The sequence below is a fragment of the Oreochromis aureus genome, linkage group 9 (genome assembly GCF_013358895.1).
Source record: "Oreochromis aureus strain Israel breed Guangdong linkage group 9, ZZ_aureus, whole genome shotgun sequence".
NCBI classification, from domain to species: domain Eukaryota; kingdom Metazoa; phylum Chordata; class Actinopteri; order Cichliformes; family Cichlidae; genus Oreochromis; species Oreochromis aureus.
Window position 1 is genome coordinate 36584126 of NC_052950.1, and position 23004 is coordinate 36607129.

General features: G+C 40.4%; 1 protein-coding gene across 1 annotated transcript; it reads left to right on the forward strand.

Annotated features, from left to right (window-relative positions):
• The first annotated feature begins 8130 nt into the window (after nucleotides 1-8130).
• On the forward strand, nucleotides 8131-19660 carry LOC116319362 (zinc finger protein 726-like). The gene is made up of 4 exons (XM_031738663.2): nucleotides 8131-8171; nucleotides 9936-10011; nucleotides 10121-10717; nucleotides 17440-19660. The coding sequence occupies exons 2-4, from the start codon at nucleotides 9994-9996 to the stop codon at nucleotides 18016-18018; spliced, it is 1194 nt and encodes a 397-aa protein (XP_031594523.1). The 5' UTR covers nucleotides 8131-8171; nucleotides 9936-9993; the 3' UTR covers nucleotides 18019-19660.
• The last annotated feature ends 3344 nt before the right edge of the window (nucleotides 19661-23004 follow it).

Sequence of the window (23004 nt, forward strand, 5' to 3'; positions counted from 1 at the left end):
CAAACAATAATTATATTGTCGTGATCCTGGGTCATGTTGTCCCAGGATTCTTAGCTTTCGTGTGTTTTGTGTTTTGTTCTTTATTTATGCCTTGGTTCCTACGTTGTTGTTAAGATGTTGCTTATTTGATTTCCCCTTGTGACTTTACCCCCTGTGTGCCCCTCTGTGCATCTGTGAGCCCTCGTCTCCCCTCCTTGTGTTTTATTCCATGTTTTCCCCAGCCCGTTATGTCTGTGCTCTCCCCGTGCTCTCTCTCTCCTCCTGTCTGCACCTCTGCATACTTCCTGTTTTACTTTGACAGTCTCTCGTCAGTATGCGTCAAGTTGTGTTTGCTCCTGCCCTGCCTCGTTATGATTATCTGTGTCAGCTGTGTTCCCTGTGTGCTCCCACTTCCCTCGTTAACCCTCTGTGTATTTATGTCCACTGCTGTGTCCGAATTCAGACTTCCTGTAATCTATTACAGTTGTTAAAGAAACGGTCCAGGAACAGGTCACTCAGGTTAATCCTGTGTGAACAACTGTAAATATTGTTTTTCCATCTTTACATACTGTGTATTTGAAATATTCTTGTTTAATTGTTATTGTTATTTACTTTATTGCTATCAAATAAATATCCAAGTAATATTGTTCAAAGTTAGCGTCATGTTCATACGTGTTACAAATGCCTGTAAATCAAATTGAGTTCAGTGACAATTACTGTTTGTTTATTAATAACATAAAACCTTTACTAAATTAATGCAACACATATAAAAATGTAACAAATATATTCAAATAAATAAATTTCTCAATACATAACTCATTTTGGAACTAATCTTTCTAGAAGTAAAAACAGTCTGTCCGTCCTCTCCCTGCTCTCCTCTCCTCAGCCTGTCTTTGCTGCCTCATGTCCTCTCTGATGAGGTCTAGCAGCTCATCATCTCTTTTCCTCTTTCTCCCTGTCGTAGGTGGCTGAGCCGCTTCATCATCGCTGTCGTTTTGGTCACCCACTGCTGTGCTTGGCCCTGGAGTGTCCTCAGAGAGAGAGGAAATTAGGACAGGAGCCTTAATGGAAGGCATCTGTCCTATCACCTCATCCATGAGGGCAAACCAGGGCCAAGTAGCAGCAGTGGGCTTCCCACTGACCCCTCTCTGAGCCTGGATACTTGCAATCCTGAAGGCAGAGGAAATCAAAAATGACAGCAGGCAAATAAAAACACCACAACAACTCTTAGTAATTGCACATTTATTAACTTGTGTTCTTAAGAATTATCTTCTTGATAACACACATACGTATTTTTGTATTCTTTAAAGTTATCTCATGTCTTCTGGCCTGCAAGGGGTGACTTTCCCCTGCAGGCCCATCTTCTCAGAATTGTCCTGATCACACACAACAAATAAGAGAAGAAAGGAAACCATGGCAACTATGTTAATCCCTAAGCCCAAAGGTTTTCACAGCAGAACACCAGAGGAACACCGTCTGGACATCACAGGTTCTGTACAGCAGCGGTCCGTGAGTCGTTTGGTACCGGGCCACGGGAGTTAAGGCTCCAGTGTGAAATTTATGGTTTTTAGGGTTTTCGTTGTTAACTCGGTTTCCCTGAGTCTTTCCCATGTTGTAGTTGTGTGTCTTATTTTGAAAGAAATATTTACACGTTACCATAGTGACCAGAGAGCATTAAGCGGCAGAGAGGAGGATGTTACTCTCAATTTGGCACATTTTCAGGAGGACGCTGCTGATAAAGTTACACAATTACATAGTAAATTCACGTTTATTATTATATTTACAAAATACCACAGTTTTTGTCTTGGTCAGATCATTTTATGTGGTTGTATTTATCCGCGATACCTTAAAGGCCGCTCCGTGTCTGAAATGAACTGATCTGTGGCGCAAAACAGTTTGGGAACCGCTGCTGTACAGCGTGAGGGTTAATAGAACATTGTACATTGTACATCCACGCCGTAGCAGCCCAATTCTTAAAGAGGTGATCGTTTTCTCCTCGTTTTCATAAATTCAGCCGTTTGGTCTTTGTTCCCCACAACATATCACCAATTTGAAAAAATCAAAATTAGTTGTATGTCGGATATGTCGGATCCATCCTTAAAATTCGGGCCAAAGTAGGACGCATTTGCAGCCACATTTTGAGTACTCTTTGAATTCGGACAGCTAGTGATGTGCGGATCGATCCTGAAATATCGATTCCTCCGATACCAATCATTTATGTTCTAGAATCGATTCTCACATTAACCCTTTAAAGCCGGTCGGAGCGGGCACACTCCATTTTGCGTAACTATGTTTAAATCCCGGTAGCACTGCAACCACGTAAGCTAGCGCAATAATTTTTTTTGCATATGAAACCAGAGGAGTTGTACTTACATCTTATGCCGTCAGCTTGTCCTAGGTGACGGTTTCCTTCCACATATAGCTTTGCAAAAACTGCATAGAAAGCACTTGCAGCAACAAAAACATAATATTTCAGAAACACGCTTTGCCGATCGGATCAGCTGTTCATAACACTTCCTACTCCATTAGCGTGAACTATCGCATGTCCGCCATGGCCTGCCCGAAACCGGAAGTGACGTCATTTTGCGGAAATGTGGTTTTTTACCATCGGCACCTCATGAGCCTATACTGGTGTTTTTAAAAGTTATGTTTGACTTTATGACTTTCTGTGTCGTTTCTGGGATGATTAGGACTCATATTGCGCTACTGGAAATAGTTTATTTTGATGCATATGCTGCTTTTTTGCAAATTTGCATTATAATATTTATTTTCGTTTTTCCTGCAGTATATAAAAATTGGTGTATTTCAAAAATAAAACTATGAAGACACTAAAAATAAATTTCCTGTGGTGGGAAACTAGTTTGTACAACTTTTTTGTATTTACAGTTTTGAGGGATAAGCCTCTTAAATTTCTCTAACTAGAAATATATGTTAAAAAAACAAAAACGATTTTCAATTTTTTTGTAGTTTATTGCACTTTTTTGCAATTTATGTAATTACTATGCACTTAATGCATACATATTATTAAAATTTGGGCTATAATGGTTGTATTGATGTATAGAAACTTGAAATGCTCCCAAAAATGGCACTGCAGCATGTAAAAATATAATATAAGCTCTGGTGGACTTGGTTCTATGGTAGGTCTTAAAGGGTTAAAATATCGATATTTTAGTATTTTAGGGTAAATTTGTAGTTTATCATTAACAGGAACACAGTGGAAAGAAACTATAACATTCGGATTGTCTACATTCAAAGGAACTACTTCCTCTTCCGCCTTTAATAGTTATGTGCGAAATACGGCTGTATAAATGTCTCGCAGCCCCTTGGCGTGCACACTCACAATAATGGCTGAGCGTAATTGGAGTCATATGCGGACTGTAAGGAGTAAATATTTAAACAAGACATTCTTCAGGCGAAATAAAGACACTCAAGACAGTTTAGATGGTAACAACGTGCGCACGCTGGGTGAGCGCTGCTGTCTCAGGCTCACAACCAGCGTATGCGGCAGTTCTTTATTTATAGTGTTTCAGAGTATGTGTGTGTGACTGTATGATCTCAGAGTGTGTGTGTGTGATTGTAAAGAATGGGCCCCTCTTGGTATTTGGGAGTGTATAGATAAGAACGTCCTGCTCTCCCCTTCCTGGGAGTGAAACGGCTCGTAGAGAGCCAGGTACAGAGGAGATGTCCTGGGTAAATCATATCTGAGAACACTATGCTTTTGTCCTTACTTCAGCTTCACTTCTAGTGAAGCAGTAAAATACGATTAAATGGAAAGAATAAATGGGTAAACAACTATTAACACTGAAATTAAAGATAAACTTTCAATAACATATGAATAGAAGTGGGAAATCTCTTAACACGGACGTATTTTACCTCCACAAACAGCTGAGACGTGGTTTGCGATATATGTGGCAAAAAAGTGAGGTGTTGTGGCAACACCACTAACTTTGTCAAGCACCTCAGTAATCATATCACAGAATATCCCTGAATTCAGACACAGCTCACGTCTCCCTCAGTTCAGTGTCGCGTCGTCAATGTCTCTTCCCTGAACCTGTGTGCCTTTCTCTGTGTTCCATCGGTCCTCAATATAGCTTTCCCAGTTTAGTTCTGTTTCTTTGTGAAGCCTGCAATAAAGCAGAGATTTTGAGTTCAGCTTTTGTCTCCGTGAATTTTGCATTTGGGTCCTCATCTGCCTGCACACAGCTAGTTCATGACATATATAGAGACAGAGAATACAAAACTTGTTTAGTTACACATCAATTCACATTACACAATCATCATCTTATGAATTCCAGTCTTATGTGAATTCACTGTTTGAGCTCAGTTGTGGTCAGTTGGTACTGCCAGGAATACGACCTGGATCAATAATCTTTTTGTCTGATGATTTTCAGAAAGTTTGCAGTGGTTTTCTTCGGAGAAATGCTGCTAAGGCTGACAATTAGCCAAGAGAAACACTAACTGAAAACAAAAATGGATATGGAAAAAATCTCACGATGCATGAATTACAGGTAAGGATACGCCCAAAGGTTTAGTTCCTCTGGATGTTTCTGTGGAAAATTGTTTCATCCAAGTGACTTCTCCAGTGTCACTGATGAGTGATGAAATGTTTCTCCATATGAAAACCGCAGTATAGGTGAAATTGACCCCTTTCATGAGTGTCAGTTAAATAACCATTTACAGATCATCCTCCTAACACCCAAACTCATTTGTTTGCATTTTTTATTTCTCCTGTTCGTCTGAACTTATAGGTATAAAAACTAAGAATCACCTTTGAACAGACAGTGTTTTAAAAAGGTGTGCTCATGAGGGCAGCGGCTTTATCTTAAGATAAGATAACTCTTTATTTTCATTGCACAGTCATACATAGTACAATAGTACAATGAAACTGGAAAAATGTCCCACGACACAACAGGACACGATACGACACATCACAACGCAACACAAACAACACAGTAACTTAGTAATAAAAAATGAAGAATAAGTGTATGTGTATTGCACACTGTTATTATTGCACATTAATTATTATTGCATCTTGTTATAAATATAAATATTATTATATTATTTATATTTATAAGCTGTCCTTGAGTCTATTTGTTCGGGACCTCAGCAGCCTGAATCTCCTGCCAGACGGCAGCAGCTTAAACACCCGGTGTCCTGGGTGCGTACAGTCCCGTAGGATGCTGCGTGCCCTCTTGAGACAGCGAGTGCTGTACAGGTCCTTCAGGGAGGGAATAGGATGTCCAATTATTTTTTTGAGCCATATTAATAACCCTCTGGAGTGCCTTTCTGTATGCCGTGGTGCAGCTGGAGAACCACACACCGATGCAGTATGTCAGCACAACAGACATAGAGTGGTAAAAGACGGTCAGCAGCTCCTTCTTCAGAATCCTTTTTCTGAGGATTCTCAGAAAATGGAGATGCTGTTGGGCCTTCTTTAAAACCGCAGAGGTGTTTGAGCTCCACTGCAGCACAACACAATGTTTCCATATTTCATCAAAGTTTAAAACACTTTATCGAGAGTGAAGGTGCAGAAAATCCAAAATGTAATATTCTCATTTGATTACACATGGTCTCAGACAAATCATACATGACCCAGCATTTTGCAAAGAATGCAAGCTTTCTTATTATGAGTTGCCACAGCTGCCAGAAAGGGGCAGATTTCTGTCTGATCTTAATGAGTGGTCGTTGCTCTCTCTCTGGGACTGCTGCACAGAGGCTGTAACGTCTAAGCAGTGACGTTTGTGTCCTTATAAGTGGATATCTGGAATATATAGCTTATGAATGTGGTGTGACGCCTGTGTTGTTTTTAACAGGACCCTAGAAAACTTTACACTACTCATACAACTTTGCCAAACTTTTGAGGTGTGAATTTCCTGCTTTAAATGCATTCACTCATTATATTCAAAAATCTGAGTGACATTAAGAGATATCAGAAATCTTGTTTATTTAAAATAAATGAGGGAAGCACAATAAGGAATGAACGAACTGGTGGCTTTTATTTGAATAACCCTATCTCAGTTCTTTTAACTCAAATGATCAGAAAGTAAGTTGGTAACATCTGGACTGATGAGTAGGGGTGGGTTTCAATAATCGGTTTATCGATTAAAATTGATTCTAGCTTTAATAAAGCAATATTGATTCATTAAAATCCTGTATCGATTTTTAAATATAAATTTATTTTGCCAGAAATGCCAGAATCCCAGATTAAACCTCACTAAACTACAACAACCACCGAGCAGCTAAAGCAGTAAATGAGAGCAGGTACACGGATTCTGCACAAAGATGTAAACACAAAGCACGGACTCAACGCATCAGAATCAGTGAGCTGTCGGCTTTCTCACCAAACGGCACGTACACGGACATGATTTTGTCACTCTCCAACCAAAATTAATGAACCAGCAGCAAAAGAAGATCCAAACTATACGCTTCACATAAACATCGACATGAATTCCCTCTTACTTTTGCTGTTTTGCTTCCACCACGATAAAATCACACTTCCTGCAAAGCTCTCTCTTTCTCTCTCTCTTGAGATCTTGCGAGATCTCGCAAAACTTCATCTTAATTTTTTTAATCACTTCCAACAAAAAAGCCTCATTTCTACGGAGCCCCGCAAGTGACATGGGAGAAAAAAAAATTAAGATGAAGTTTCAAACTCGGGATCTCGCAAAACGTTTTCTATCGCCCATTTGCTGGGAGTAAAGGCGCCTTCCATTTGCGAGGTGCGCCTGCTGCTTGCCAAACACAGGGAGTAGAGGGACGGGGCGGCGGGGGGATTCTCTGGCTGGTTGGAGCAGCACCTAATATCCAACTTGCAAAGTAAAACAAAATAAAAACAATCCAACAAACACGAAAAGACCAGACATTATAAGGCAGACTTATAATTTGCACCGATTTTTTTTCTAAATTCTATACGCGAAAATTGAGCACGAGAGCCCTCGGTGTGGCTGCTTGCTGCTTTGCTGAAGTCAAAGTAAAAAGAGGGAGTGTTCGTTCAGGGTACCAAACAGGCTAGGACCGCCCCTGCCCACCTCTACTGATGAGTTTACTGTCAGCATTTTATAAGTTTAAAGGCTGTAGGTTGCAGCAATTGCTCATACACTGTGTATAAATGTTACAGGGCTCAGTGCTGGTTCTAATTTCAAGCTTTACTTTGTGGATGAATTTACAAATTCATATTTTATTGCACAAATCATTATTTAAGGACAGAATGCTTTATTTCTAAGTGTGTGATTCTTGTGGTCCTCCATAAGAATCCCACCCGGGTGTAACATTGTTACAGAGAGACAAGCGTCAGGTTGTTCCAACTCTCAGTACCGCTCTTCTCTTTTCCTGAGTCCTTAGCAATTCTCCTTCCCACGATGACGTTTTCATCGGCACGATCTGATATCCTCGTGTCGGTGTTCCCACATCATCATAATAAATGTTGTTCCAGGTTCAGCATTGCAAGCGACCAATCACATTGTTGTGACCTCATACTTTTGCGACTTTGGGATAAACCGCCTTAAAAAAATTCTACTTAACTTGCGAGAAACCGCCTCTGTCCGCCGATCCAGCAATTGAATTATTTGCATTTCAGGGTACTGTTCTTTAATAAACGGTAAGCATTATACATATTGTCCTTGCAAAATTTCATAAATGAATGAATCGCTTGGCTTGCAAAAGTATGACGTCACAACAATGTGATTGGTCACTTGCAAAGTTGAACCTGGAACAACATTTATCATGATGATGTGGGAACAACACCGATACGAGGATCATCCTTTTCATCGAGGCTGAGGAAAATAGGTTAGCAAAAGGAGATAGGCGGTACTTTTGAAAAAAAAAAACATCCCACGTGGTTACGCTGTGCAGCTGTGTCACGTGACCACACAGCAACGAATAACAGCAGAGCAGGAAGAAGGGGTGGAGCAAAGTGTGTGTGCAGGAGAGGAGTCGAGCAGAGAGAGCTGTTTTTTCATAAAACGGGAGTAAAGTAGTGAACTTAGAGGAGAGAAACAAACTAAAGTATCGATCATATACTACTACCAACGTTTGGATCGATATCTGCATCGATCTGCCCACCCTTGTGTCCTGGATCGTAGCTGAGATCAGCGTGAACCACGTGGGTCTCTGCTCCCTGATCTGCTTCCGGGGTTTGGAAAGAGTTCCAGCTTCATCACGGAGTTTCTCTCGGTTTGTGGGCTCATCTAAAGGTAAGCACCGAGCTAACTTTACTGTGAGTTCAGTTCATGTTGAGTTTAGCTCCTGAATGAGGTCTTCTGCTGCTCTCCTCGGTGTCTGTTCACAGTTTATTGTCAACACGTTGAGAGAAGAGTGAGAGAGTGTTTGGAGAAAAACACCAGCTAATCATTAGCTCAGCATGCTGGGAGAAGTTGGAGCAGAAAAGTCTTTTCATTGTCCCTGCAGCTGTTTTTCTGCATGCACCAAACCTCTACAGCCTCATTTCTATTTGAAGTGATAACAGGAAATCAGAGCGATCTGCTGCAGTATCAGGGTCACAATAAACTTTATTGTCCAGCTGCTGTGGATGAACACATGAGAGGAAGTGAACTCCTACAAAGTCTCATTTTAATGAGTCTGGCTGCTGTAAAGTGATGCACAGGAAGATGGTAAATGGCCTGTATTTGTATAGCGCTTTACTAGTCCCTAAGTTCAGTCATCCACCCATTCACACACTGGTGATGGCAAGCTACATTGTAGCCACAGCCTCCCTGGGGCGCACTGACAGACCGAGACTGTCGGAGCCGGGGCTCGAACCGGCAACCGATTACAACACGAACTACCAACTCTTGAGCCACGATCGCCCCGATGTTAACAACAGATGTTAACAAAAACTAATGAAACAGAGATGAAAGTTCATATTTGAAAGCACTGAGATTTAAAATAAATTGTGGTGGTTAATGTGCAGCTCTTGGTGATTTGGGGGAAGAATGATGTTTTTAATCATGTAAGATAAGATGACCTTTTTTTTTCTTTCTTTTTTTTAAAAACTTTTTTTATTGTGCATCAACAATGTAGTACAAAGATATACATATAGCAAGGCTACAGTGCTCCTTTTTATATATTTATCCCACCCCAAAAACATAATGGACACCGATCCAAAGGGGAAAAAAAAGAAAATAAATAAATAATAAATAAAGTGAATTTAAATGAGGTACGAGGAAATTCACCATATTTGAAGATGTGTACTTAAAGGGCGATATTTTGCACAAAATTAATCCCAATCACACACACAAAAAAAAGGATTTTCGGCAGCTGTCAAGCCTCTTTCAGGTGGGTATGATTTTAATTTTCGCTAAATGTTTTAGGAATGTATCCCAAACAGCAAAGAATCTCTCCTTCGACCCCTTGAGAGCGTACTTTATCTTTTCCAGCTGTATAAATTGTGTCAGGTCACTGAACCACAAAGCCGCAGATAAGATGAGCTTTATTAGTTCCACAGGTGGGAAATTTGTTTTGTTACAGCAAAAGTGCTGGCGGTGTCACGATTGTGGCAGCAATCGTGTGGTGTTGTGAAAAGGACCCTAAATGCTGGCATATGTTATATGGCTGTGACCTTTTAACTACATTTCCAGTCACTCCATTTATGGCATGACCTTTTAACAGACCAACATGTAAAAAGCATAAGTGAGCAGTCCTGCTAATCTTATAACAAGAGGAACTTTTGGTTTCTTATGCGCAATAGAAAATTACAGTGAAGAATCTGCTCCCTGCATGCTGTTCTGTTTTGTAGAGTTTTCTATCCATTTTGTGTAATAAAATCTATGAGGTTCAAATGAAGCACCAAACTGCAGTTACTCAGTCAGTGGAGGTTCAGTAGTGCAGTTTTTCACCACTGTTGTTAACTGGAGGCTGACACACTGACTGAAGACATTCAGTTTGAGTAGATTTGAGCTTTCCATCTCAGCTTCTTTTGGTCAAGGATGAAATACATATAAAGATATTTTGTGTTCCAGCTGATCATCAGGAGGAGACGAGCCATTTAGACTCAGCTCAGCCACTACAGAGGAAACAATGACTTCAACCCAAAAGGTGAGCAAAAATATCACTGTTATTGAACCTGTGTGCACGTTATGGAGTTTCAGTTTGTTCCACGACTGCATTTCACTCATTGTCTCTGTTTGTATCTCTGTCACTGCAGGACCAACATGGAGCGAGAAGTCAGCGCTCTCAGGAGGCCGAGATACCTCACAGAAGAAAGAGAGAGAAAAAATACAGCTGTGATGAATGTGGGAAAGATTTTACCAAGGCTAAACACCTGAAAACACACCAACTCATCCACAGTGGAGTTAAACCGTACAGCTGTGACTTGTGTGGAAAATCATTCACCCAACTTGGACACTTAAAAACACACCAGCTCATCCACAGTGGAGTTAAAGCACACAGCTGTGATCAGTGTGGTAAATCTTTTGCTCTCAGTTGCACCTTAAAACGTCATCTAGTTACCCACTCTGGAATTAAAGCGTACAGCTGTGACATTTGTGGAGAAACTTTCAGTCGGCTAGGGAGCCGAAATATTCACCAACGGATTCACACTGGACATGATGTTTGCTGCTGTGTTCAGTGTGGAAAACTGTTTACAACACATGCACAGTTACAACGCCACATGTTTACCCACAATGAGGAGAGATTTTATAAATGTGATCTGTGTGATAAGACTTTTAAATCTCCATGTAACCTGAAAGAACACAGAGAGATCCACACCAGAAAGAAACTCTACAAGTGCAGTTACTGTGAGGTATGTATTTATATTTCTATCTTCTTATTTAAGACTGACTGTTTGAAACAACTCTGTCAATTAAATGGTGTTAGCATGTTAGTAATTCCACTGGATGCAAAGGCATCTACTGGATGTCAGTAAAGAACATAATAAGTCATCTTACTAAAAATAATCACTACTGTTACTTTGCATCCATGTTTGAGGTACAGTTGCATTTTTTGAAGCATTGTTTAAATTATTTGTAATTTTCCAACCTCAACCTTTATGTAGAGTATAGGGCTGGGTAGTCTAAGGAGCTTGTAAAGAAAAGCATCCGGCCTTCTTTAAGTTTCTTGAAGACGTTTTACCTCTCATCCGAGAAACTTCTTCAGTCTTTAGAACAATTAGTTCCATTCACAAGGTCCCAATTTAATTCACTTGATTTGGTAGAGAGTCTCAGAGTTTTTAAACCCTTAGGGCTTTAAAATCTGGGAAAAACTTCACAGACAATGGGGCTGGGTATTGTCACTGATTTCTAAAACTCATTCAGTTCTGATTCACAGGGTCCCGATCTAATGTGCAGACTGAATTTGATTTTGACTTTGTGTGCTGCCAGACATCTGGCTTTACTTTTGGCCTCACCCTTAATGGAGTCTCAGTCCCTGGTCACTTGACTCTCACACGGCTACCTCTTGTTAATTTGCAAGTTTCATACATAGCAAAATACATTTAAAAAATGTATATTGTACATATAAGACCTGCTCTATTTTACTTGTATTCACTAACTGAACAACAGGAGGGTCAATGTCGGGAGTTTTCCTGTATTGCAACTCAGGTCAGAATAAAGACACTCAGACAGACAGGTTAACGTGTACACGGGTGAGACTCATGGAGACTCACACCCCCCCTGCAATAGTTGTCAGCCTTTATTCATAGCATTCTCAGAGACGTACAGGAAGAGATAAAATAGATCTGTGCTGCGTGCAGGCTTCCTGTTGAGTCTGCACTTCCCCATTTAAGTGTAACTTCCCCATTTAAGCTGAACACTGAAAGAGCAAACACATCTAGATGAAATGTACTTTTAGGCATAACATAATAAAATTCCTAAAGTCCTAAAAAATCCCTTAACATTCCCTTCTGTTGTACATATGTATATGTACATAGCAACCACTAACATTGTATCAGTCTATGGCCACTTGTAAACATTATTAGCCAAGACATCATAAAATAGTGGGTTTCGTGAGTATGTTATATCCAAGTGTCTATCTCATTATCATCTTCTTCATTCTGTGACAGGGTGATGTAAGCATGAATTGAAGCAGTTACCATTTTTGATACCATGTTCTTCAAACAAGGTATGACACATGAAGTGAAAAGACACAATAACAGTATTATAACACCAACAAAAACAAGTCCTTTAATCAGCAGGGACTTCCAAGAGCCGCTTAAAAGCCACGTAGGCCAGTCTTCTGTGTTTGTGGCATAGTCTCGTTGTTGTGCATCCCGAAGTTGTCTGAGTGTTTTCAGAGCATCAGTCATGTTCGATGAGTGCACATTATCTGGAATGTATGTGCAACATGTGTTGTTAAAGAGGACAGATAGTCCTCCTTTCTCGGCGAGAATCATGTCCAATGCTACCCTGTGTTGCATTACTGCAATGCGCAGAGCGTCAATTTCTTGATCCTGTTCGTCGTCGATTTTACATGAAGCATTCAGAAAAAGTCCAGAACGCTAGTTCAGAGTCTCTATCCTTAAAGCGTGTTTTCCTACCCCCACCCGTGGGAAGAGTGCGTGAGTAACTTTTTGTCTTTCAGTCCAAAGTTTGAATTCCTCCGGGACATCGGAACCCCACACAGAATCATGCTGCTTGAGGTCCGGGGTGCTTCGTCTTTTCCTTGTTGTTGATGTTGAAGTTGACGTGGCGTCCATGGTTATCTTGAAAGTGTGGTCAGATATGAAAATGGGAGCGCACTGACCTGTCCAATTCCCAGGAAGGATAAAATAGGCCCGTTGGCCACAGAGCCAGGCCATCCCTTGCACCCAGAAGGTGCCATTTGAGATGTTGTTGCTCTTCACGGGCCCTCCAGGAGCGTGTGTCTGTACTGCTTTGCAGTTGGTGGTGTTTCCCATTGGCGTGGATCCGTTCTCTTGGCGGTAGCATAGGCTGTGGCTCAAATTCCCATGTTTCCAAGAAAGACTGGGAATGATTTAGCCTTACTTCTGTGCTTCACTTTCAGGTCAACCCAGAACCATTCGTCACATGTGCCATTTCGTAGTCCTATCTGGAGAGGTTCCTCATGGTTGACCACGATTCCCTGGAATTGATACCCAAGGCTGGCGTAGCTTATGCACACTTTGCCTGAATTATGTCCATTGCCTTCGCGTACAAGGTGGCGTACTGTGTCGTTGGGGGCATATAGGAGCAAACATAGCAGTCTTTTCTGGGTGTGCTGTCATGTATATATCGATACCATGCGTTGTTCATCCATGGGTGAATGTGGTCTTGAGTTATATCACGAAGATGTGAGTTGTCATGTGACCATCTTGTCTGCAGGTGGTGTTGTTCATCCTTTTTCTTTCGGGTGAGTGTTAAGAAACTCACCAGGAGTGCAACATTAGCCACTAGGAGGACGAGTGTCTTCATGATGACCAGACACACCTGTGACCTCTGATGAGTAGACTACCGGCAAGAAGAAGAGGGCGGGGTGTACCCGATCAGCCCTCCCTCCACCAATAGATCACCAGGAGTTAGGGGTGTCGGCGTCTAAACGTTTAGGTTGTCACTCACTTTTTTGCAGTGGCTTTGATGAATCCAGGACGGTCTTTCTGCTATTTTGCAGGCAGTAGGTGTGGTGAGTAGCACTTGATAAGGACCTTCCCACCTTGGTGAGCTCCAATTTTTTCTTTGGAGTACTTTGATCAGGATCCGATCACCTGGTTTCAACCTGCAAGACACTGGAGAGATATCACTCGGCAGTTGGTTGTTTAGAACAATCTCTTTATTTTCAAGTAATTTATTCATCCATTCGGCTAGTGTAGTTTCTCTTATTGACTTATCTATGGGCTCACATTGACAAAATGCGTCCCATTGTCTGATCTTATCAGAGTGGGGATGCCATATGTTGGAATGAAATGGTTGCACAAACATTTTGCTACTGAGATGGCGTCTGCTTTTGTTACTGGATAGATTAAAATTTTATCTACCACCCCTCCCTCCTGTTGACACATAATTGTGTGTGTCAATAATGCTGCTGATTTGTGTAGGGACTTTGGTAGTATTGGTTTGCCATTACAAGTCATCAAATCTAGCTGTGCTCCACATTTTAACCATCTCCTTTGTTCTGTAGTTGGTGCGGCTTTTTGTTCATTTATAAGCACATCAAGTGCTATTTGCATTGAGGTGTCAGATATTAATGTCTGTAGTTTGTTGTGCTGCTGCTTTTGCGGCTTGATCTGCGAAGTTATTGCCTTTAGTGACCTCTGAGTTGTCTTTCTGGTGTGCAGCACATTTACATAATGCACATGTACTGTTAGCATTATGAAGTGTTCTGGCAATATATCACTTCCAACAGTGCCTTTAAAAGATTTCCATGTTGCACTAACCATCCCTCTATTCTGCCAAATTTTTGCAAAATAATGCACAGCTGCAAAGACATACTGGCTGTCAGTGTATATGTTTATGTCTTGTCCTTCATGCAGCTGACAGGCACGTATGACAGCCGTGAGTTCTGCGCTCTGTGCAGAGTGTGAGGAAGTTAGTGCTTTTGCTTCTAAAACTGTGTCTACTGTGGTTACCGCATAACCTACACAGTTCCGCCCAAGGCTACGAAACCAGCCTGTGGGGTGCTGTGAAGGTCAGCGTGTGGTTTTGTTTCCTCATCTAGCTTCCTAGCTCCTTTATACGGCAGTGTGCGTCACCATCTTGCAAAGTCAATTCTGATGAGTGACTGTGAAAGCAAAATGCCTACATAGGAAAGTTGTCTGGCATGTGCCAAACTTCTAAGTTGGGAAAAACTTTGCATTGCTTACAGTTCATAGCTCACAGCTCTAAAACTAGGCATCAACAAATCATATGCCTAATCATTATGTGTCACTGTGATCCACAAGTATGATCACAAATTTGTTTTCCAAACTTACAAAACAAACAAACAAACAAACAAAACAAATTGCCTATGGCATCAAGGCTTTGCGTTCATATTGAGTGTAAGCTGCTTTCTTCATTGCAAGTGTTTGTTACAATAAGGTTTAATTCATGCATCTTATCACTGAGTTCTAAATTCAAACTATCTCACTTCTGACTCTTTCCAAAAATAATTTCACATATAACAATTTGAGTATGTGTTGTCTGTTCATTAATATAGTTGTCAATTATTTCTGTCATTATTTTGCCTTCTTTTGTTTATGACATGGCGGACATCTCTAAACAATCATGAGTTCAGCCTTCAGTTTCAACCCAATTATACCCTGTATTCCCGCACTCGCACTTTCCCAATTAATCTATGCTTTTGACGCTGTACTCAAGGTTCCAGGTTGAGAGAAATCCACCTGTATTGACGCACTAAAGCATACAATTAATATCATTTTCATTACTTTTCTTAAAACCTTCATTCGCTTCATCTTCTTAGAGTTTAACTCATCTGTTTCTCTCTGTGAGCTGTCTTGACACACCACAGGCACACATATTTCCTGTTTCTGCAGACTAATCGAACTCTTTTGTTTTTCTTTGTATTCATAGTCTATAAACCCTCTTTAGTTCTACTAAATCTTGATCTAAAACCAATACACCTTTATGTCACGCTCACACTTCTAAATAGAGCCCTTTCAGACATCAGGTATCATCACACACACTGCCTTTTCTCTCAAACTTCCACTTGTTCACTCACTCTACTATGAACCTTTGTAGTGTTATTATTACTTATTTTTTTATTATTTTTGTACAAATCACACCCAGTCACTCAAAGCCTACTACTCACAGCATTTACACAGTTAAAATCACTCAAAATATGCTTTCATACGAGTATTTCAGACATGCTTTTCAGAAAGAGCAAGTCAAAACAAAAACAACTGAAACCTCTAATCATTCTCACAGCACACACATAAACTGGAGTAAAAACTAAAACACACCGGCATCAGTAGTAACCTCAAGAGAGGTTACTACTGAAAGATATATAGTGGTCACTTACTATACATCCAGAGTAATGAATTCAAACTCTATTTATACACTTGTAGTGAGCAAAACCACCATCTCAGTCACAGGCATTTAGCAACATTTGCAAACAATAGTTAAAAAGCTCAATAACACTCTAAGCCGAAAGCAACAATCTCCATGCGCGTCACCGCTCCTCATTAGCTTGGTAGTGTCCACATATTTAATTCAGCTTCTCAATCTTGTAGCTGTTGTATACAGGGTTTGGCTCATTAGTTGTTAGTATAGGTTTGCTCTTCATCTTAACAAAGTCTCATCTAAGATGACAGGTTTACAAGCAGGTCAAGTGTCTCTATGCACCTGATTAGTGTAGTTATTTCCTTATTTTCTTCATCTCCTATATCATTGTACTGAGTTTGAGCAAACCTTAAGCTTGAATCAGACTACTTTTAACAATCATCCACCTCATATTATAACTAACTGAGGTGCCTCTTCTTATTAATAGTATGTCATTATTAATGTTATCATTGTTTTTGTTTTTCCTTTTTTATAACAGCAACGGTATATCACAATACACTACTTTACTACTAATATACAATAGTATATTATTTTATATTTTATTATGTATCCATCACGGGTCTGTGTGAATCTGCAGCTTCACACCTTCCCAAGCTGGAGACACACTTTCCTTGGCTGAACAATGACACAGCCGTAATGTACCTTATGCATTTCTCTTTTTATTTGATATATTTTCGTGTGAATTATCTGGTTTCATGCATTCTATTCATTCAGCTTGGTTGTCTTCCCAATTATGTTTCATTGTTAATACCAGTACACAGGTTGTTATCCTTCCTATTATTAGTTGGAATACATTAGATAAGCTCTAATTTAATTTAACCTTTTGTTTATTCCACTTCATTCCTCTTTCCATGCTTTAAAATATTACAGCTCTTGTGTACTCTTTGTTTTCTTTTTAGGATCCTTTTCAGTATTCATTTCTGCTTGGAGGGTTTCTTTTAATTTAGTCAATGCGGAGGGGCTACATTTTCCCTCCCATGTGGGACATTTAGTTTTCTTTTGGATTTCTCCATCTACATGCACTAATTTGTCCGGCGCCTGGACATTTTTTCTCTAACCACTGCTCGTCAGCAGTGAGTTTTGAAGCTTCGTTACCCATTTTAATTCTTTACAACTACACAACTGCGGCACCTTCTCTGGCACGAGAATCGAGAGAGGTAGTTGACACGGCCTTCTACTTTCAAGCTATTCTTGAAAGCGGTGTCACCTTTACGTGATAAAACACGACCTTTTTTCTAACTAAAACCAATCAGTGCGTCCTACCACACACTCAGAATCAACTTACTTTAATAGTCTGAGGACATGTAAATAAAACTAACAAAGTATGGTGAGAGTCTGTCTGCAGCCAGGGTACCAGTGCTTGTTGCAGTTCCTCTACATCAAAGACATTTATTGTAGCCCAGTGAGCTGAGTGTTATAATGTAAACAGTAAAATGTAACTGGATGTTGGCAGAGATGCTCTTTATTTCAGGCCACTTTCAGAATTAAAATGTTGAAGGAATTCCCTGACTTACACTGTCTTTGTATCTTTGTTTAGAAGCAGAGCGACACAGATGGATCCAGTTCTGAACCCTGTCGTCAGTGTGGTGGTGGGAAAGAGTTTCGCTGTGACCTTTGTGGAAAAACTTACAGTCGTCCAGAGAGCCTAAAAATACATCAACGTAGACACACTGGAGACAAAATGAACTACTGCAAAGAATGTGGGAGAGGCTTCCCCACTATAAGTGAATTAAAAATACATGAACTTTGTCACAGTGGGGTTAAAAAGCACATCTGTGACCAGTGTGGGTCATCCTTCACCACTGCAGGTTGCCTTAAAAAACACAAACGAGTCCACACAGGAGAGAAACCATACAAGTGCAGACACTGTGACAAAAGTTTCTCAGGTCCAGATAATCGGAAGCTTCATGAACGTACACATGTTGAAGGGAACTTCAGCTGTGACCAGTGTGACAAGAGCTTTAGGAATCTCAGTTCATACTCTGCACACAAACGATCCCACGCTGTAAATAAACTGTTTCACTGTTACCAATGTGCAAAAACATTCACTTCATTGTCTGCTCTGTGCAAACATCAGCGTGATCATGAAATCATTCCCATAAATGGATCACAATGAATCTGCAGAGACAGAAAGATCCTCTTCTGGTTTCAGACTTAAAAACCTTGAGATCAGGCTCCACAGGCTCCAAGTTTGAAACTGAAGTGGGCTTGGGCTGTATTTCTGTGAAATACCAATTTGAACCACAAGGTGGAGCAGCAAGTCCATCTAAGCTTCATTTGATCAGGCAAAGAACATATTTATACTTACAGTAGTGGCCTGCAGAGGGCAAAGCATCTTTAGAAAATTGGAGAACTGTTAGACGTTAAAGTTTGCAGATGACTGCTATTGTTCATCAGCTCCAGGACAGTGAGATGAGCGATGGCCAAGAACTCTGTTTTTTTTTTTTGTTTGTTTGTTTGTTTTTTGTTAATAGCTTGTTTAATCATTACTTCTTTGGTTTGGTGTGATGGCTATGATTGATGACTGTCTGCAAAAAGTTTGTAAAACTGACGGTGATAAAGATGTTAATGAAAACCTTTAAAACAAAAACAATTTTATTCCAGTAGTTAGATGAATAAATTAACCAACAATAAAACTGTGTTCATCAAACTAGTGAATCTGATCGCTACCTCTATTGGTATCTGCATTTGGGTTCAGCTCTTGTGTCGGTCTGGAAAAATAACGTTGAAGTCAGACAATTATAAAAGAATAATAAAAAAGAAAACACTGAAGCAAATTTACAAAGCACCAACACGCCCTGCTGTAAGACATGATGGATGCAGAGAGAAGGGGAAAGTTACCCAGATCCATCCATCCATCCATCCATCCATCCATCCTTTTCCCCCTATCCCAGCTGTCTTAATGGAAGATGCAGGGTACACCCTGGACAGGTCGCCAGTCCGTCACAAGGCTAACACATCACAGCAAAAGATGAAAATAGGCCACACACACAATGAAAACCAGGATATAAACATGTATATATTTTATATGACTTTTAAAACTGAAAAAAGAGATAAACAGATTTATTAACTATCTACAGCAGCAGTCCCCAGCCTTTGTTGCGCCATGGACTGGTTTAATGTCAGACAATATTTTCATGGACTGGCTTTTAAGATGGATAAATACAACAAAATAAAATGATACGACCCAGACAAAAACTGTGGAATTTTGTAAATAAAATAAAAAACGTGAATTCACTGTGGAATTGTGTAACTTTATTAGCAGCGTCCCCAGGAAATGCGCCCACAAGATTGAGAGCAACATCCTCCTCTCTGCCCCTTAATGCTCTCTGGTCACTATGGTAACATGTAAATGTTTCTTTCAAAATAAGACACACAACTACAACATGGGAAAAAGACCCATGGAAAGAGAGTTAATGAAAACCATAAATTTCATGCCCAAGCCTCGACTCTCGCGGCCCGGTACCAAACAACTCACGGACTGGTACCGGTCCATGGCCCGGGGGTTGGGGACCGCTGAAAATGGTTTAACATTTAACATTGCATACAAGACTTACAGGCAAATACAGAAACCAATTTCAGTGTGTTTTTCTTTTTAAGTTTAAAACATATCTTAAGTTGTAAGACAATGAATTTTACTTCTGACTGTCCATGTTATGTAGCAGTATCCATTTTATCATGCATGTATGCTACTTTTCTCTGCTGACTGTAAATGTTTTTCTTTTGTATTCATGAAATAAACTAACTTTCACAGTCTGCGTTATTTACTGTTTCTGCTTTTGTTCACTCCAAGTTGGACAAAAACCCACAGACAGGCAGAGTAAACTAACAATGTGGAGCAATCACAGACTGTGTATTAAATGGAAAATGGCCTGTATTTGTATAGCGCTTTACTTAGTCCCTAAGGACCCCAAAGCGCTTTACACTATATACAGTCATCTAGGGATGGGTATCGAAAACCGGTTCTTGTTGAGAACCGGTTCCCACTGTTTCAATTCCTTGGAATTGTTTGCCATTTTTGTAAACGATTCCCTTATTGATTCCAGTCGCCCCGAATGACCTCACGACATTGTGGAGCGTCATTTACCTGCAATACTTGCAAAGTAGATATTTCATTTAAGAGAGGAAACACCACAAATATGCAAAAGCATTTGCTCACAAAACACGCGATAACCTTAAATGAATGTCGTGTTTTTAATGCCGCTCCGGACTCGTGAATCTCAACCCAGCAGCAGCGGTAACGTTTGCATGTCCTCTCCCGTTAATGCGGCAGGTAAATAATCAACTAACGGTGCATATTATGTTAGTGCGATCTGCCTTATTACAAAACCTGCCGTTACTGTGCGCTGCATTTAGGTGACCATGATGAGAGAGACAGACAGAGTCTGGCTGGCGCTCGCTGGCAGTTGTCGCTGCAGTCTACCGGTAGCGTCTCCTTTCAGGCCAGGATGGATGAATGTCACCGAGCAGTGACTAAGTTTGTGGTCAAAGGCTTGCACCCATTTGCCACAGCAGATCCCCCCAATTTTCAGTAAGTGAATGTGTTTAATTGTAGGCAGTGACATTACTGGATATTCTTGTGTAACTGCTACAGAATAATTTATGTTATACTTTGTTATTGCTACAGAAGAATATTTATTTTATTGTTTTACATTTACAATTTTTTTTCCTGGGGACCCTGTGACACCCCATTGAAGAGCCGTAGGCTGTGGATTTCTTAAGATCTCACTGTTGGGTTTGTAAGGCCATGTTACTCCTAAATTTGTATCTTGTTCAAAGACAAGATATAAAACAAAGTTCTAAGCTAATCGACCTTAGTGTTCTCCTTTTGTTAAAAGAATCGATAAGAGAATCGATAAAGAATCGAATCGTTAAACAGAATCGAAAATGGAATCGGAATCGTGAAAATCTTATCAATACCCATCCCTACAGTCATCCACCCATTCACACACACATTCACACACTGGTGATGGGAAGCTACATTGTAGCCACAGCTGCCCTGGGGCGCACTGACACTGATTAGTACCTTGTTTTTCATAAACACAAACAGGTGACTGAGAGAAATGTTATTGTTATCCACTTTGATCATTCTGAACATTGAAGGAAATTTGTTCAAGAGTCACACTTTGTATATTTCCTTAAGTTAGAACATATTAATGTTGGATATAACTATTTAAATTATTCTTCCCTTTGTGGTTTTGATGTGAAATGTTGTTAAACCATGTGTCAACTTCTGTTAGCATGACAGCAGATCATTCTGATGTCCTTGTAGGAAGACTTAATGAAAAGGAAACTGACCCTGAACTAATTAAAAGCAGGTCACAGCTGAGTCAAAGGGAAATAAAAATAAGACCATGCGGTGTCCAGCGTGGCGACACGTGCAGTGTGATATTTCACACATGTGCAACCAGCTATAAAGGAGGCTGAGAAGTCTTTTGGTTCAGTCCTTCTTGCGAGTAAAACTTGTTCAAGAATTTACTCTTAGACTCTGTGGTCATGCTTAAGTGTTTTTGATAAAAATTCTGACAGTCATATTTTCTTTTCTTACTCAAATTACCTGCATCAGCTTTCCTTGGTTTGAAAGCCTTTAAACTATACGCTGTTCAATAGTCGACCTTAATCTTACAGAGAATGTAATTGCTTACGGAGCTTGCTTCTTCGACATCTTTAAGATTTCTGAGCAAGTGTCTGTCCTCCTCCAGAACATGTTGTGTAAGTAAACGCGGATTCCAACTTCTTTTCTGGTGCGCGTCTTTTATTTTGACAGCGAATACACACCACATATGTGCAGCCCTGAGGATGTTATTATCATGGTCTGTCTGGCAGGAAAGGACCCAACATGCAGACTCAAATGCAGAAGCAAAACTTCATCTTAAAGTGGTAGCTTTATTGCTGGACACTGGGAGAAACTTAAACAAACTTGAAGAAAACATGAGGCAGGATTGGCAGGCAGAACACACAGTAGCATTCACAGAGAGTTGGATAATGGCTGCAATCACAGCATTGTAAGATGGCGAAAGATGTACCCTTTGGCCCCCTCCTCGATTCAGAGATGGCCTTTCCCTTTTCACGTAAATGGCCTCCTTGACTCCGCTCTCAAACCAGCGTTCCTCCCTGTCCAGGATGTGTACATCCTCATCATTGAAGGAGTGTCCACTGGCCTGTAGGTGTAAATAGACTGCAGAGTCCTGGCCTGATGAGGTAGCTCTTCTGTGTTATGCCATCTGCTTCTCCAGAGGTTGTTTGGTTTACCCGATGTATAAATCCTTGAAATCCTCCTGGTAGTTAACAGCGTACACTATGTTACTCTGTTTGTGTCGGGGGACCCGATCCTTGGGGTAGACCAATTTTTGGCGCAGCGTGTTTTAGGCTTCAAAAGCCACAGAGACGCGGTGTTTAGAAATAATTGCATCTCAACTGTTCTGATAGGGCTTTGGAGTTGACGTCACGCCGCAATGCATTGTGGGAGTGTGGCACCATTTTCGGGGTCTATGAACGACTACAAGAAAGGTGCTTAAAAGCAGCTCAAAAGAGAATGGACTGTATAGAAACCGATTGCGTTCAGAGGCGAAGCGGCGGTACCTGCAGAAAATAGCGTGCATTGGAAATGTGGACCCCTATGAAACACGGCTGTGGAGTAGAAACCCTGAAGACCAACCGCTATGGACGTAGCCGGACATATTTTCGTACCTTGTCTGTGGAGTCAGCGCGTACAAGTCGTCATTCAAACAAAGGTAAGTCAGCTCGAGTACTGCTTGTGAAATGCGTTTGATTTCCCTGCAAACATTCAGATTAGTGCAGCATAAATTCATTCATGAGGGGAAATTACAGTGAGAACATGTGGAGGCTGTTAGAGGGATAACATAGTGAGTTCAGTGCATTGATGTGACATTGTCCTGAAGGATTTAGTTATTCTTTATGGTTAAAGAAATTGCAATAATTTATTCATATTTATTATAAATAATTCTAATTATACATCTTGCTTCTATATTTGTATCCTGTCACTAAAAATACATTTTATTTTAATTTTATATATTAATGACCTGCAGATTCTCCTTATCATATTAAGTGATTCATAATTGTCACTTTATGCTTTCTCCAT